Source organism: Sminthopsis crassicaudata, chromosome 1 (assembly GCF_048593235.1).
Source record: "Sminthopsis crassicaudata isolate SCR6 chromosome 1, ASM4859323v1, whole genome shotgun sequence".
Taxonomy (NCBI): Eukaryota; Metazoa; Chordata; class Mammalia; order Dasyuromorphia; family Dasyuridae; genus Sminthopsis; species Sminthopsis crassicaudata.
The window spans coordinates 141,425,960-141,443,893 of NC_133617.1; the positions used below are offsets into that span (position 1 = coordinate 141,425,960).

Sequence of the window (17,934 nt, forward strand, 5' to 3'; positions counted from 1 at the left end):
AGTGACTTGCCCAGGGTCCCACAACTAGGAAGTGTTAAGTGTCTGAGACTAGATTTGAACTTGGAGTCTCCTGAATTCAAGGCTGGTGCTCTATCCACTGCGCCACCTAGCTGCCCCCTGCAAAGATAGTTTTCAACATTCATCCTTGAAAAACCTTATGTTCCATATTTTTCTCCCTCCCTACCTCCCCACTCCCCTAGACAGCAATTAATCCAATATAGGTTAAACATATGCAATCTTCTAAACATATTCTACTATATATATCCACAAGATAAATCAGATCAAAAAGAAACAAATGAGAGAAAAAATAAGCAAACAACAGCAAAAAGACGAAAATACTATATTATGATCCATATTTAGTCCCATAGTCCTCTCTCTGGATGCAAATCAATAGAAAAGAAAATTAGGAAACTGAAGTCCAGAATGACTTATCTGAGAGACTAATATAGGACTGAGACAAAGCAGAAGTGGAAAGTCAAACATTATTATACTTACTGGACCCAAGGCAGAATATTAGAAGCTACAAGTATACAGAAAAATAATTAAATAGTCTTTGCCTTTTAAAGAACATACCATGAGATGTCTTAAGTAGTTTGAATTTTCTGCCAAAGGCCAGTGTCACTGGGATCTGGTATGTTATAAATCTTAAATCTTAAAATTTGTGAAACCTGAGTAGTATATTCTTTCCACTTTGTGTCATCATTTAGTCCACTCCAACTCTTCATGACTCCATTGACCACATTGTCCTTGAGGTTTTCTTGGCAAAGATACTGGAGTGGTTTACCATTTCCTTCTCCAGTGGAATTAAGGCAAACAGGGTTGTGACCTGTCCAGGATCACATAGCTAATAAATGTCTGAGGCTAGATTTCTTCCTGACTAGGTCCAGTACTCTAACCATTGAGCCACCTAGATGCCTCCTTTCTAGCACTGTTAGCTAAAATACTTCAAGCATGAAGCACAGGTATACCTAATTTGGGAAGCACCATCAGCTCTTCAATATAGGGGAATTTAGAAAAATATTTAGTAGAAAAAAAAAACAGTATCAACATAGGGAGGAACAGAATAAATAATAGAATAATGTTCTATGATTCAGCATTATTATTTGTTATTTATCATTGTTACTTGATAATGACCTGGGCCTACCCAGGTCATTCATAGAATTTATAGAATTAATCAAGCTATGTTTTGGTTTACTGGGATATATATATATATATATATATATATATATATATATATATATCCAAGTTAGAGATCTTTTATCAAATTCTCAACCTTTGCCTCGTTCTCCAGAAAAAAATCTACCATTGTTTTAGTGATTTTAAAGTCACAACTTGGAAATTTGGGGATTAAAGAGCAAAAAAAGAGCATTTTCATTGTTCCATTGGAGAGTTTTTATTTTGAAAAAGAAAGGATATGGGAATTGAAAACAGCTGGTTACACAAATAGTAGTAAAGAAGAGAATTCCCATTTTCTGGATGAAAATTTATGATATCCTAATGATAGACTCTGGATAATGAAGAGAATACATCTCAGGAAGATTGGAAATAATGTGTTTGGAAAGAAACAAACTGATCATTGAAAATTGAGGAGGATAAAGATAAATCCTTAAATAAAATTATAAAATTGATTACTGTAAATCTGGAACAGGCATGTCATTAAAAGAATAGAATATGTGACAGTAATTTATAGGATACAAATGACAGAGAAAAAATCTGTAGATAAAACTTAAAACCTTTTATGTGTTTATATACATATTGGTATACAACATTAATAAAGTAAACTTAAAAGTTTTAGTAAAAATAACAATTGCATAGATATCAGTAGTGAAAAAGTCACTTAAAAGAATTCATTAAGCCCTTATTGTGGTAAACACAGGCTATTTAAAAAAAGGCAAAACCTCCCTGCCTTCAAAAGCTTACAGTAGATTATATATTATACATTATACAATACATATTGTACATAACACAATACATTAACACAATTCAATATGTTACACATTGTACAATGTACAATATAGATTAAAAACTATGTGTGTACATGCACATGTACAAAATACATTGAGTATGAAATGAGTAATGAAATGTCAGAAAGGAAAGTACCTAGCACCTAGAGAGTGGCAGAACTTTTGCAGAAGGTAGGGTTTGCTCTGAGTCTTGAAAGAAGCCAAGGAAATTGAGAAGTAGAGAGAGAGGGAAATTGAGGAGGGAGAGAATTCCAGACATGTAAACTAGTTGGTGCATTGAAGATGAGATATAGAGTGCTTTGTGTGAGGAACAGCAAATCACCCAGTGCAGCCACATGAAGGGTACTTAAGTTCATGAAGACTAAAAATGTGAAAGGCACTTGTTTATAAAGGATTTCAAATACCAGAGGAGTTCGTGTTTGATACTGGAGGTAATAAGAAGCCACTGCAGTTTGTTGAGTGAGAGGATAGAAAGTAGGGTAATACCCAGCCCTTTAGAAAAATCACTTTGGCAGCTAATGGACTGGAAGTGGGAGAGTCTTGAGGCAGGAAGACCAATTAGAATGTTGTAATGGGCCACAGGAGAGTGATGAGGGCCTCAGGTGTGAATGGAGAGGAGATGGCTAGAAAAGATATTGTGAAGGCAGAAATTACCCTGTTCTGGGTGTTGGAATGACCAAGAAAAGTTGAAGGTAGCATTTGAGTTTGCAAGCCCACGTGGTAGAGAAGATGCTTTTGTGTCCTTGGTAGTAATAGGAGGTTTAAAAGAGGGAAAAGGTTTGGGGAAAAGATGATGAATTCTTTTTTGGACATGTTAAATTTGAAATGTCTGTGACATCCAGTTTGAAATGTCTAATATACAACAAAGTTATATCTAGTAATGTCTAATATACAACCATATAATTGTCAATGTGACACTGTACTCCTGCAAACTAGATCTAAATTTAGAAATCTGGAAATCATCTCCACAAGAGAAATAATCAAACCCATGAGAACTGATGTGTTGACCAGGTAAGAGAATATCGAGGGAAAGGAAAAGAGGCAGGACACATCCCTTCCTTCTAAAATCTTCCATCAGTTTATCCTGAATATGCTTCATATTAATGTGGTTAATATAGCCAATGATGTGGCAACAGGGGATGTACTTTAGAAGCACCAAATGTTGGGGTTCCATCTTGTGAAGAATTCACAATAGCCATTCTTTTTGGCAAAAGACAGGCTTATTTAGTAAAAGAGGTTATAGACAAAATGAAGGGATACAAAAGACACCAGGAATGGTAAATATGAAATAGAGTGGGAGAGCACATAGCAATGAAAAGGGTTTTAATAATTAATGATGGAAAAGACAACTTCCCTAGTGGAATTTGCAATTAGCCAGGAAAAAGGAACCATCCCACAAAGTTGGAGTATGCCCTTAACTGGCAAACTAAGTCCTAAAAAGGATTTATTTGGCACTCTAAAAGAGTTAGCCATAAGGGGAAGTGGGATCTACCTTATGGGGCTAGGAGACATACCGCATGACATGGGAGAGGGGTAAGGAGAAAACCACTACAAGGCAGTGTCATGGCAGGCTGATCCAAAGGAGTACGGTCAAGATGGCATGTGCCATAAGCAGATTTTTTTAGGGAAAATTTAATCTTGGGGACATATGGAATTGTTCCTGTTTAATCCCAGGAACATGGCTGGGATTTCATACAGGACATGACAAGGCAAGGCTGCCCATGACCCACAGAAAGTGGACCTCAGGGAGTTGACATAATTTGGAGTTCTGACTGAATGACCACAGAGGGTAGGACTACGGAGCTAAACTGATCTCTATCAGAGCCTTCTCCCTGGCTGTCCCAGGAACAATTCCATCAATGCTCCAGTTTCTTTCTGTCAACCACACCAGCATTCAGGATCTCACCAATATGTTCATGGTTATTTCTTCATCTCTTTCATTAGAATGTGAAGGTCTAAAGGACACTTCCCTGGGAAAGAAATTAAAAACAAACAAACAAAAAAAAAACATAAAGGGATAGGACCCTAATCTCTGGGAGGCTCTGAGAAAGAAGTCCTTGTATAGAGAGTCTTGGAGGAAGAGAGTCATCTAAGAGGCTGAGGGAGAGCTGGGGAACAGCAGGCCAGAGACTCTGGCCAGAAACGTTGATGCGGAGTGATAGGCAATCGCACAAAACGAGGCTGTGACTAGATGGTGAGGAGCTCTCTGGCCAGACAAGGGCTTTATACCTTCTCCAGAAGCAATGAAAGAGTTGCTGAAGCTTCTTGAAGAGGGGCATAGCCATGTCACACCTGTGCTTTAGGGATTTCAATTCTGGCAGCTGTGTAGAATGTGAATTAGCAAAAGAAGAGGTAGGATGGAGTACTGAGAGAACTCTGGAAAAGTCTAGTGGCACCAGATTTGATTGACCTTTCATTAAATTCACTGAAAAGGTGTTTTAAAAATTAATCTTCTTCAATCTACAGAGCAAAATGTTAGGTATGGGGACATAGAGTTTAAGTGTCTGACCTCATAAAATTTCCATTAAGTCTAATGGAAGAGAATTAGATTCAAACAGATAACAGTACCACAGTTTTGCTGTTCCTTTGATAGCATCCTGATACTTGACTACAATGCTTTCCATTGGAGTACTTTTTGGATGCTGTTTGTCTGGATTAATGAAGCTGAAGTTCACACACACACATGTGCATGCCATTTAAGTACTAGGAAGCACAGGGATTTGTGAAGACTTTACTGAAAAAAAAAAGGATAATTTAGTATATAAGAAAGAAGAATATTTTTGGCGAGTATTTCCTCTCCAGGAATTTTCTTCTTCTACCAACAGATCTAGATAAAAGATACATAGGTAAATATAGATAAAATTAAATAACATAAAATTACAAGTCTGGATAAAAAAATTGCTAAAAGAGGGAAAATCAGATGTCTTACTTTAGGTCATAAATTGATCAATGAAGCATTTATAAGAGAATTTTTTTTTCTTTTTCCTTAGTTATCAAACTAATAATTATCAAATGAGAAGTGCTTAGCATAGTGACTGGCATATGGTATATGTTCAACAAATGCTTATTCCCTTTCCTAATAGTCAGCTTAAAACTAATGAAATGGCTTTGTTTTTTTTTTTTAAAACATTAGGTAAAAGCCATAGTTAATAAGTAACAAAATGTAGGATTTCTTAGAATGATAGTCTGATCTGATGTGGCAAGTACTAAGTTTTTGCAAGAAATAGCATGTGTACATTGCAGAACTAATGAAAGAATTTGGCACAGATTTTTAAGCATAATTCTTACCTATATAAATATCATGATCATTTAATATGTAATATCCTAATAGAGGGCATTAGTTAAGGGTACCATTCTGCTTTTTAAATGTTGTTCTTCTTGCTTTCACATAATAAGAAAGATTATGTTATTTAAAAGTTGTCCAGGATTTATTCTTACATCTGTAATGTTGTTTAAGAGTTTTTCCAGAGGCAAAATGGTATTTCCTTTCTCCGAAAGAAAAAAGTGAGTTTATTTTCCTTGATGAACTAAATATTTAGAATATTTGGATAAAATAGCAGTGTGTAAAGAAATTTTTAAAAGAAACTATAAATTCCTTGTTAAAAAGTAAAACCTCCCAAAACCTAATGAATGTTTTTATTAATTCAGTCAATTAATATGAGACATAAACAAATTCTCGACTACATTTTTTTTTAAAACAAAAGAGTTATCATTGACAAAAAAAAAAAAAAAAGTTGATCGGCACATATGTATATAGTTTATATGAAGCTTGCCTAGAGACAGTAAGTTGCAGGAAACATGCTGGATACTTAGTAAAGAATAGTTAATCCACTATAATGGTGGATTATATTTTAAATCAGGACATTTGTATAAAATATAACCTTAGTACCTTTTTGCTTCTGTCCAGATGACAATTTTTGGGGTTCTTTTTAAATACTGGCCAGAGTTTTGTCGGTTTCAAAGCAATTTAACTGATGAGAAAGTTATGACTACTTTAGAGAGAAGAAAAGAATTTAAGAAAAAACAGGCCACTTCCATTGAAGACAGCAAAACAAAGGTAAGAAGCACATTTTTTGTGTGTTTGAAGTTTTAAAAAGTATTATTACACCCACATATCCTCACACACATATGTAAGAGGTTAAAAGAGAGAAAAGAATACAAAGACTCCTATAGCCACTTAACTAACCAAGTCCTGGTAGATGCTTTGGGTACCAAGATAAAGCAGAAAATAATCCCTGCCCTTAAGAATCTTATAGTCTAGAACAGTGCTGCACTATATCCAGCCCACAGATCTTATTTACTGAGGCAGCTGAAGGCAATGATGTGCTTAAAGCTAAGCACAACCTCCCAAAACTCAAGTTCTATAAGTTGAGAATCTTATATGGTCTGCAAATGATGTTAGAAATATTCAAATGACCCTTGTCAGGAAAAAAGTTCCCCAACCCTGGACTAGAAGGGGGTGTTTGAGCTGAGTCTTGAAGGAAATCAGGAATTCCAAGAGACAGCTGAGGAGGGAGTGCGTTCCAGGCAGGAAGAGGCAAAAGGAAAAGGTAAGAGATAGAGAGCCTTGTACGAGGAACAGAAAGAAGGCCAGGAAAGCCAGACCACAGTCGATGTAGATGCAAGTGATGAGTAGTAAAGATGGGAAAGTCTGGTGCAGTAAGAGAGTGAGACAAATTCCCCACAAAAGAAGTCTATATTTGATCCTAGAGGTACCATTAGATCTTGTTGAGTAGGGACCAAAATGACATAACCAGACCCATACTTTAATCAAGTCCCTTTGGTGGTTATGTCAAGCATGGTTAAGAGTAGGAAAAGACTTAAGGCAGACTTAAATCAATAGGAGACTATTACAGTGGTCTAGGTGAAAGGTTATGAGATGCTGAACTAAAGTGAAAAGCTTCATGGTTAGAAACTGGCAGAAACTGAGAGATTAGGCAATGATGGAATGAAACTGAAATATAATAAACAAATGCCAGAAGTGGGAAAAGAAAAAGTTTAAGTAAAAAAAATAAAAACTTTTTAGGACCAAGCAGAAAGACATAATGTATTTGTCTGCATGTAGGACAGAAGTTGGATGCTTTGGGCTCTAATTTGCGTGTTCAGCAAACAGTCTTTCTGCTTTAGAAGAGCACAAGCAATGAACTTTCTGGATTCCCATAGCCACTGAGCATAAAGAAAACTAGAAGAGTTACTTTATGTGATGGCTGCAGCCACACAAGCTCTTCCAAGTGGGTTCCTCCTTCTATGTGTATTGGGGAAGGTAGGAAAGGCTGCTGTGTTTTAGCAACATAGTGCTGCCCTTTATTAGGGTAGCTGGGTGGAAAACATACTCTATCTAAACCCATGAGAGATCTATGCTAATTTTAAGCCAACCTGAAGGTCTGAGTCAGGAAGAATTTATTATTTAAATTGTTCAGCATTTTTCCTTGTGCTTCATTCCTAGTTATAGATAACCTCATCTCTCAGATTGATACAAAATCCTATCTCACATGAACTTGAAATACAGACTATATTTGTTTACTTGGTGAGTTCAATAGAGCCTACCACGTTTCTCATAGATTATCTCAAAGCTGTTGAGTCTGCACTGATAAAGATGAAACTATCTAAGGCTATTGGGAGACCTGAATATTAACATAATTGCATCCCTGTAAGGTGCCGACAGTTGCTAGAAAAGACATTAGCCTATCTCTCAGCTTTTCTTGTCTGTTATATCATTTATGCACATTTAAGCTTAGAGGAAATAAGTCTTCAGTGTGTGCCAGAGGTTTGTGTATGACCTTAGCTATTTAAAATGTTCTTCAAAGTTTTAGATAAAAACAAAAAAAGGCAGGCTTATCAAATAGACTAATGACCTTAAAACTAACACTTTGGATGACTGGATCAGGATTAAAAAAAGAAGAAAAAAAACTTTACATTAAATTAGAATATTGGATTAAATTGAATAAAATAAATGGAGAAATATAAATTCCTCATAAAAAAAAGTAAATAAGCTATACCAGGTATAAACAACACATATATACCCCCCCAAAAAAGTGTGCTTACATATGTGTTTATGTACAAGTGTTTACATATATGTGTGTATACACATTTATTCTCAGATATGTGTGTGAATAAATGCAGTAAGCTGATGGGATCACTCAGAAAGAAGGGCCCAGGATAGTGTATTGGGGGAGCAAATCTCGAAGACAGGAGGAGGACCAAAAGAGAGCAAGACTGCAGATCATGGGCACATAGATTATGGGTGATAATGAGATTAAGATTAGTAAAGTTTTAATGTTGCCTAGTGTGACTTTGGGTGGAGTCAAGGTGAAAATAAAGGAGGGGAAGATGTTCATGTACTGGGGAGCAAAGGTAATTGAGGAGAATCTTTCAAGTCTCAGCTCTGGTGCCATCTCTTCCAAGTCCCCCCATGGCCCTTCTGCCCCCTTGGTTGCTCTTCTTGTCACTGTTGGCCAGCTTCTCTCCTTAACCTGGAGGAGACTTGTTTCCATCCTCATGTTGCTTGTGTGTGGGAACTCCCTGAGGACAGCAACTGTTCTGCTTTTTACTCTGTCCAACATATGGGCAGATGTGAGGTGATCAGGGCCAGAGCCTGGGGGAGTTGTCCTGTGAGCAGAGAGAAGAGGACAGGTGTGAGACATCATAGAAGCAGAATTTAAAAGATTTGGCAGCTGGGGAAGGAAGTGCCTTGCCCACAAACACTGGTTGAATTTTAATTTGAAGCTTATCAAGATGCAGTGTTCACAAGGATGTAGCTAAACCCTGGCTTCAAGAATATTTTGCCATAATCATAGTGAACTGTGGAGTCCATCTGGCCCAACTCCCTGACTTTATAGATGAGAAAGTAAGGATCTAGGAAGTTTTAAGTGACTTGTCCAGAGTTCCCCAACTAGTATCATGAGAGTACTACTGGGATTTCACCCAGGCCTTCTTGAGTCTTAGTCCAATATTCTGTCTACTATCATACCACCTACTTCACTTGACTGTCAAAATTAAGATAACCATTGAAATATGAAGATAACCAGTATGTGGAACCTAAAATTTGGACATAGTAGAAATTTATATTCTGAAAAGGTTGAACATTTTGGTAGTGGTATTCATATCTCCTACAAAAATCAAATCTAATTACCCTCAATTCAGTTTTGTGAAAATTAGTACTAACAAAAACAGAATTGAACTAGGAATCTGGAAAAAGAAAGAATAAGGGAAGGTAGTTTCATGAAAATCAAATGACTGTAGATTTAATGAGAAAAAATATAAATGAACCATGAGAGGATCGTTCAAAATAAATTGCCACAGGCTATACTGTATTTGATAAGTTTTGCTACAACATTAACTATAATGTTAACTTTACTAAAAAATTTAAGTGGTTTTTGAATAATGTTCTTTAGTATTTTAAAAATATGGAGTCATCTTGAAAAACATATTTTCCCCCTATTAAGCCATAACATTTACACTTTTAAGTTACAGGATGCATCAAGAACAGCAAGTGGTTCAGTTTCAGGTTCAGGGAGAATAAGCAGCACCACAGCAGGTTTAAATATGCAGGCATATAACCGCCAGGTAAGCAGTCAGGTGTATTGCAAGGGCTATTATCATCTTTCTATAATATGTTTCATGTAGAAATTAATTTATTCTTCAGCATGACTAAAATTTCATGTGTCACCAGCACCAGTTCAGTTAAAAATTCATATTATTTTATTGTCCAGTTACCTAGCCAGTCATCTTCTGCCAACCCCCCATCAGAAACCATATATTACATTCCAACTCTAGAGCTCCCCTTCTTGCTACTCCACCCTCACTGCAGAGTGACTTATTTGACCGTTATCTTAGGCAGGCCCCAGACATGGTTCACCTTCACTTTATCTCCTACTCTCCAAGCAATTTTGCTAACGATCTTGCCACACAGAACAGAGGTAATGTCCCAGAGATCTTAACCCATTCAATTCTGAAACACTTATTTTAAGTCAATTTCTTCCTCACTGTACTGATTGATGAATAATCTCAACACCACTGCGATACCTTTTTCTCGGTTCCCCTAGCCTCACTCCTCTTTTCCAGTTCTAGAACCATAATCAAATTAATACTACCATCGGCCCTGGAAAGGGGTTTTTCAATTTACTTTCCTATAGCTCTACTTACACGTCTTCTAATTTTCCAAACTTAAATATCCCCACCTTGGATACCATTCTCCTATATGTGTTATGTTTACCTCATTAAAATGGATGAAACCATTCTGAGGCAGAAACTTTCTTGATTTTTATAATTTGTATCTCCAGTGCTTGGCACATAGCTTTATGCATATTTTCTTGACTTGTTAAATATTTTTAAAAGTTTCTATCTCTTTTGATAAACATATAATTTGATGAAATATTCACAAACAAAATAGTTTGATTTTTCTCAATCTTGTATTTTCTGTATTTTTTAAATGTAAATAGCTGTATATCTGGGTCCTTTTAATAGATACCTGTCAATCACGCAGCTACCAATCAGTGAAGCATTTGTAAGTTCCTACTATGTACCAGACACTGTTCTAGGCACTGAGGATAAAAATACAAAGAAAGAAATATATCTACTTGCAAAGAAATTATTCTAATGAAGAACTATAAATATATACATTTTTATATTTTAATGGAAAAGGTAGCTATAAGAATAAAGAGAATAAATAAGCAAATTCCCGACTGGTCTTGTTCTTGCCATGGATGGCCCCAAACTCTTAACTGGGAATATTAATAAAAGGTTGGTCAATAATGACCCACTCCTCCTGGAGTTACTCCCAAAAGCTAGTTTCACCCAGTGCTCTTCCTTTCCAGACTAATGTGGTGCTGAAAGCATTACCATTCTAGTACCTAATTGGATAAATGGTTTAATTGGATTAGATTAAAAAAAATTTTTTTTTGATTTGGTTGTTTTTCAATCATGCCCAACTCTCCAAGACCCTAATTTGAGTTTTCTTGACAATGTTACTGGAGTGATTTGCCATTTCCTTCTCCAACTTAATTTCCAAATGAGGAAACTAAGACAAGCAGGGTTAAATAAGTGAGTGTCTGAGGCTAGATTTGAACCCCGGAAAATGAGTCTTCCTAATTCCAAGTCTAGTTCTCTATCCATTGTGCCACCTAGCTGCTTGGTCTTGGCCTAGGGAGGACACAACTGTTTGTTCAAAAGATATTTGTAACTGGAACTGAAATTTTCCTGCTTTGGAGATGAGGAATGCTTAAAACTTTGAGGAACTGAGAAAGGTGGGGCTACTCCTAGAGGAAGATTCTTCTGTAAACTTTTATCTTTAAAGTTGAATAATCAGTGAGGGTGTCTTGCCTTGTTTCTATACCATATACACAGAAAAATATTTTGAAACTGATTAAAATTGGATTTTTTCAAATCAGATTACTCTTTGCACCTCTGAGATTGTTCTCAACTGACTAACTCTGTAGAACCTGATCAAAATTCATCAGCTTTGGTTCAAACCAATTAGATGGGCCTTCAACTTTCACTGATGTTTTCTCTCCTTATTACAAAATATAATCTCCTTGAGGAAAGAAACTATCTACTTTTGTATTTATATTCTGAGTCCTTAGAAATGTGCTTGACACATAGTAAGTGCTTAGTACTTTTTCATTCCTTCCTTCAAATAAAGTTTATGAGATCTCTAAGATAGGCAATTGTTTATATTCCCAAGTGTTTTAACCCATTTGGACCAACTATCTAGTCAGTATGACTAATGATATAGAAATCAATTGTTAGCAAGAGAAAAAAAAAGTGATTGGTTTTTGGGAAATCAAACATTAGCATCATCAGTGGCTTATAGATCAATACAATTCAGAGGCATGTTCATCAGTTTTGACATCTTACAGCAACATGTTTCAGATGGAATAGAACAATTTAAAAATATTTGGGGGATAAGTTTTATTTACACGCACATAGAGAAGACATCAAGAATTGAGCAAAAGGGAAAAAGTCTCTGGGTTGTTTTTTTCTTTAATGTGGATATTCTGAATTTACATCTGATTATTCCAAGAAATGTGCTTAATCAACCTAAGCCATCTGGATTTTCCTAAAGATTTAAATTAATTATACATCAAAGCAAATATATAAAGATGACCATCTTGATCATTTTGATTAGCTCATTCTTTACCAAGGAATTGAAGTCAATGGCACAGAAACAGAAACCAAAGATGATTGCTCATGCAGGTACATTTGTGTCAAAATAAAGCAAATATAAATTTGATAAATTTTACTGATAAATTAATTTTGACATCAGGAGCAAGACAGCACATCTTTTTCATTGATGGGGGGGAGTAAATAGCTATACATTTAGTTTTCTTCTTTCTTTAAAAAAAATTTAACGTTGAAACTTGTGTTTATAGCCTTCCTGGTGTTACTCAAAATACATAGAAGCTCTGGAGCAGGAGAGAACTTTGCTTAAAATTCAAGAAGATCTGGAAAAAAAGATAACAATGAACAACTCAGCAGGTCTCTTTTTGTCATTTTTGTTCATAGACTTTTACTATAGCTAAAACCTCTATACAGTTGCATACTAGAAATTAATAATTTGACACTTTGATAACATTTATTGCTTTCTTCCTATTTCCTTTATTTTATTCAGGTCCCTCATCAACTAATAAGGCTTTTGTTTCTTCATCTTTGAATATGAATGTAACAAAATGCAAGGTGTTAGAAGACCAGCAAGGGTGAGTGTCTTGCCATTAACCTTATTCCTTATTCTTCTGCTTTCATCGTGTTTTGTCATTCTCCTTAGAATTTCTCATTTACTAATTTTTTCCCTCAATAGTATTTTACTTTTCCAAATATATGTATTAAAAAGTCTTCAGCATTCGTTTTTGTAAGATTTTGAGTTCCAATTTTTTTCTTTCTCCCTCCCTTATCTCCCCTCTCCCCAAGACAGCAAGCAATCCATAGGTTATGCATGTACAATCCTTTTAAACATATATTATCATGTTGTGCAAGAAAAATCAGATCAAAAAGGGAAAAAACAGTTTCTCATTCATCTTGATTGATATGAACTTCTAATTTACTTAAATTGCTTAAATTCATCATTATCAAGAAGACATGTTTTATGTAAGTGGTACTTTTCTTTATACTCATGTCAGTAATTTAATACCTTTATTCTGGAGAAGTCTATATTAGGTTAATGTGTTTTTCACATGAAAAAAAAGAAAAGAAATTGATGCAGATTTTTAGCGTCTGATTGATAGTTTGCTAGTTGAGGAAAACTTTCTCTTTTTCACTAATAATAATAATAAAATTTATTATTATTCATTATATTCTTAATTAGTAATATTGTAAAAATAGTTTTGTTTTCTTCTCTGATTATTCATATAAAAACTTGGCAATTCTATTCAAGTTAGTCTTGAATGCTTTATATCTATACTTATTATCTGTGATAATATTTTGTTGTTGCTCAGACTCAATTCAGGGCTCTTATTAATATTGTAATAAGTGGCCATGGGCTTCATCTGAAGGCAACAGACAGGTCTCTGCTAAGAACCATTTAAGTGAAGAGTCAATTTGACTTGTAGGTAATCAAAATGAACCTTCAGCAGCCTATGAAAGAGCCTGACAGTACAGTAAAATACAGTGTTGAAGATGCTCAAAGTATTTCCCCAATTGACATCAAAATCATACAAGATTCCATGATGGACATGTTAAATAATCCACTGAATTTTAGCATCAAATGAGATATTGAACATGGGCATCAGAGCTGTTTACTAGTATCAGGAAAGATATCATGAAAGCTCCTAACACACAATTCCCTCTTGATAGTAAATCTTCACTATGGCAAAGTAGTATTTTTATTCCTATCCAATCATCTCTATCCACCTCTGTACAATGTATGTTCCAAACTTCCTTTTTCTACCAACAGCACCTCCATTTGCCTTTCTCAGCTAAAACTTTTGTCTCATAGTTAACTGAGAAAGTTGAGTTTTTTCTTCCTTTTTTTTTTTTTTTTTTTTTTTGCTGAGGCAATTGGGGTTAAGTGACTTACCCAGGGTCACATAGCTAGGAAGTGCTAGATATCTGAGGTCAAATTTGAACTCAGGTCCTTCTGACTTCAGGGCTGGTGCTGTAGCCACTGGGCCACTTAGCCGCCCCCAACCCCAGCCTTTCTCTTTATCTCCCCACTCCTTATCATTCCCCTCTATTGCCTTTTACTTTAGCAACTAATGCACAGATTTTTCCTAAATGAGAGACAATAAGTACTTTCACTCTAATCCCCATCCCATCTCCTCTATTAGAGTGCACCCACTTGTTCTTCCTTCCTCACTGCCTATAAAATAAATCATCCATCCCATCTTTATGAAATTCTCACCAGATCCTAGCATCCCTAGCAGCTATCTATCATTCTGTGTCTTATCTCCCTTCCTGACCAAACTCCTAGAAAAAGCTGTGTATACTTACTGCTTCCACTTCTGCTCTTATTCACTTCTCAATTGGCTTATCACCCAATTGAAACTGCTCTCTTCAAAGTTATTATTGATAATCTTAATAGATATCTGATTTTTCAGTCTTTTGACTTGTTCTAATATGTTTTGTTTCATTGAGCTCTGCTCTAAACATTGTTCTATTTTTCAGGTTGTCCATTTCTTGGTTAAAGTTTTCTACTTTTGCTCTGTTTTTTTTTTCCTCTCATTTTTTTCCTTCAAAAGTTCTAATACCATTTAAAAAAAAAATCATTTCATTTCTTCCATGTACTCTTGGAGTCCTTGTAACCAATACATTCTTTTTTGGGAGCTTCACTTGTACTTACAGAGTTTCCCTCATCTTCTGGGTTTGGGCTTGTATTTGGAAAATTGTACAGTGATTTTAATGACCTCCAAGCTCCTCCCAGGAACAGAGACCCATCGTATAAACATATTCTACAAGTGATACTATAAAGCTGAAAAAACGTGGAATACCACAGTCTCTGAAGAATTATAAATCACTCAAAGAGCAACAGGGAAATGAACGCTGGGCATGAGTAAGATGGACCACATTGCTAATGAAGACTCATTCACAAGTGCCGGTCATTTTGATTGGTGAAGTCAATAGGCCCTGGGAACAGTTTGGATATGGAGAATGGGGAATGCGAAATATAATGAGGAATCCAAACTCCCAGGCTGTGGACCTGAGGAATTATTGCTCTAGGGAGTAATTGCGAAGGCTTGAACAAGTTAGGGATGGGAAAGGGAGATGGTTTAGAAGTGAAAATAATGAATTCTGTTTTAGATATATTTTAAAGAAATCTACTGGATAATCCAATTAGGAACATCCAAAATAATAATTACATTATAAAAAACAAATAACTTTGAAAGAGTTAAGAACTCTGATCATTGCCCTTACCAACAGTAATTCAAAGGACCATTGATGAAATATATTGCCCACCATTTGACAGAGAGGTAATGGACTAGAGATGAAGAATAAGATACACATTTTCTTTTACAAGGGAAAAAAAAAAAATATATATATATATATATGTGTATATATATATATATACACATATATATATATATATATATATATATATATATATTTGTTTTGCTTAACTGTGCTTATTTTTCTATGTGAGGATATTTTTTTTCAATGATGGGAGGGAAGGATAGAAAAGAAAATATTGTTAATGGAAAAAACAAAATAAAAATTCCCTCTCCTCAGAAAGATAGACTGATTCAGTGGACCCTAAAAAAGGTGTTAAAACAACAAGAAGAAAGTCTCCATCATATTAGAGAGACCCTCTTTGGATAATTTATTGGAAAAAATGAAAAATTAATTATATATAATGGGAAGAAATGAAAAGATTATAATTTATATTGCTAAAAGGAATGCCCACAGTAATGGAATTATAAATCTATCAAAGTTTTTAGGTCAATAGAAGCTCTGCTATTTAAAGAAATTATAAAAGATGTTTGTATAGCAAGCTATCATTTTGTAAATAATTTTCTAATCACCTATATGTTTCGGAAGTCTAGGACTTTTTAAAAATAATTTTCTTACATAATTTCATTTCTTTTAAAATAAAAAAAAAACAACCTTATAAGTTGAATTTAATTTGAATAACTCTTTCAACCAACCCTTTATCATATTGTAAAATAAAGTACTTTCTTTTTTATAGGGAGACTTGAAATACAACTAGTCTATGAAATGAGGAGCCTGAATGATTTTGGATGATCTAAGACAAGTCAACATTATAAATAAAATTTGATTTCTTTTGCTTTAATGCTTTTCAAATTATAGGTATTCATAAATGTTACAGGTGAGTCATAAGATAAATGACTTTAGATTAGCCCTCTAATTTGCTTAGTAGAATTAAAATATTTTGCTATTAGTAACATAATTAGTAAGATGATATTACCTTTAAACAACAAATATGTACTAAGTTTATATTGTATCTTTTTGTCAACAGCCCTAGGCAAGAGCTAGGGTAAGGAGGGTTTAAAGATTCAGACTGATGAATTTACCTCATTTAGAGAGATCTTTTTTTATCTTTATTGGTAATCTTGGAAAATAGCATTTATGAAACTTTTGAACAAAATAAAAACTCCATCATCAGCTGGCTTTCAATTTAAGCTTGTTTCTAAGATTGTAAAATGTCTGTTTCAAATAGCATTCTTTACAAAGAGACAGTTTCAATGTTGTAAAGTTTTTTGATCTCACTAAAATGATATTGTCAGTTTGTATTCTTAAAATTAAGAATATAGTCATTTTTTGTTGATATTTATAATGTCTATAGTCACCATTGACAATTGTTTCTATATGATAAATAAATAAAACTCCTTCCCATGTACCTATGACCTCTTCTCAGAGAATCACACACTACAGAATGGTCTTGTCCCACCACCCCCTGGCCCTTCAATAGCATTTTTTTTTTATTAGTGAATTTGGAAAACTAGCTTCTAACAGAATGCTTCTATTTCACTTGTCATTTCACGTATCCTGTGGCCTGTAGTGGCCAGTACAGGATTTGGAATATTTTGGAAACTTAAAAGTTTGCTTCTTTTTAATTACTTCTGCCTTCTCCTGTCACATAATTATTTTAAGCCAAGGAATCAAGAATAGTACTATAACAAGAAAAATCGTGACCCTAATTAGGTGTGGATTTTGAGTTGTGTGGTTTGCAGGCAGCTCAGAGTAACACTGAGACTCTAGCTCTCACCCACATGGACAAACACTTGTGGTCAGAAGACCAAATCTGTCACACAATTTGTTTGTCTTCTATCTTGTATTGTTATTTGTTTCTGAGCTGAAAGATGTATACAATTACGGGAAACTTAATTCATTACTCAGTCTGAGAAAGTTCATACAAAATGTTTTACTCAACAAATTTATGGAAAACATTAACATGAAAGTGTTATTGATATAGATGCATTGTTTTTGTAATTATGAATAAAAAATAAATTGGTGATTTTTGTCAAGTCTAAAATGTATTATTTGGGGTCTAATCATGTCTTTTTTACATGATAATTATCATGTTAATCCATAATAATCCATAATGCCTAGCAACAAGAATAAGACTTTGGTATAAAGAGTAATCATTTTGTCACTTTGGATCTTTACGTAGTTCTGTTTACTTAAATAAGTCTCATAACCGAACTGAACCTTTAAGTTCTAATTTGTTGCTACAAATTATCAGCAATTAATTGGTGGATCATTTGCTATATGAATAATAATCCAGATTTCATTTCCTTTCATGTTGCTTTTTTTAAAAAAATAATTTCAACATAGTGCCTTAATAAAAACTATGAATAAATGAAATGGCTTTTAAAATATCTCATAACTTTTCAAATGCACATGTCACTCTTTGCATCTATTATTACTTTTGCTTTTTATACATAGTCTGTAGTGTCTTGTCAATTCTGAGGGATTTTATGTGGACAGAAATAGTATATAGACATAACACATATGCAAAAATAGTATGCAAACCTATTCAAAATCTGATGGGATTATTGTTCTTCTACTTGACTTTAAAACC

The 17,934-nt window shown here is 34.5% G+C and overlaps 1 protein-coding gene across 5 annotated transcripts in view; it reads left to right on the top strand.

Moving 5' to 3' along the window:
• The window catches only part of RGS22 (regulator of G protein signaling 22), a 171,562-nt gene extending 155,383 nt beyond the window's left edge, over nucleotides 1-16,179 (top strand). For 4 of the 5 annotated variants that reach the window (XM_074268270.1, XM_074268255.1, XM_074268288.1 and 1 more), the window contains 5 exons: nucleotides 5,872-6,021; nucleotides 9,432-9,530; nucleotides 12,335-12,440; nucleotides 12,574-12,658; nucleotides 16,078-16,179. In XM_074268270.1, coding sequence (XP_074124371.1) covers nucleotides 5,872-6,021; nucleotides 9,432-9,530; nucleotides 12,335-12,440; nucleotides 12,574-12,658; nucleotides 16,078-16,087 — 450 coding nt within the window. In that variant the 3' untranslated portion in view covers nucleotides 16,088-16,179. The remainder of the gene's footprint in view (nucleotides 1-5,871; nucleotides 6,022-9,431; nucleotides 9,531-12,334; nucleotides 12,441-12,573; nucleotides 12,659-16,077) is intronic. The other variant, XM_074268265.1, reaches the window with a different exon arrangement.
• The last annotated feature ends 1,755 nt before the right edge of the window (nucleotides 16,180-17,934 follow it).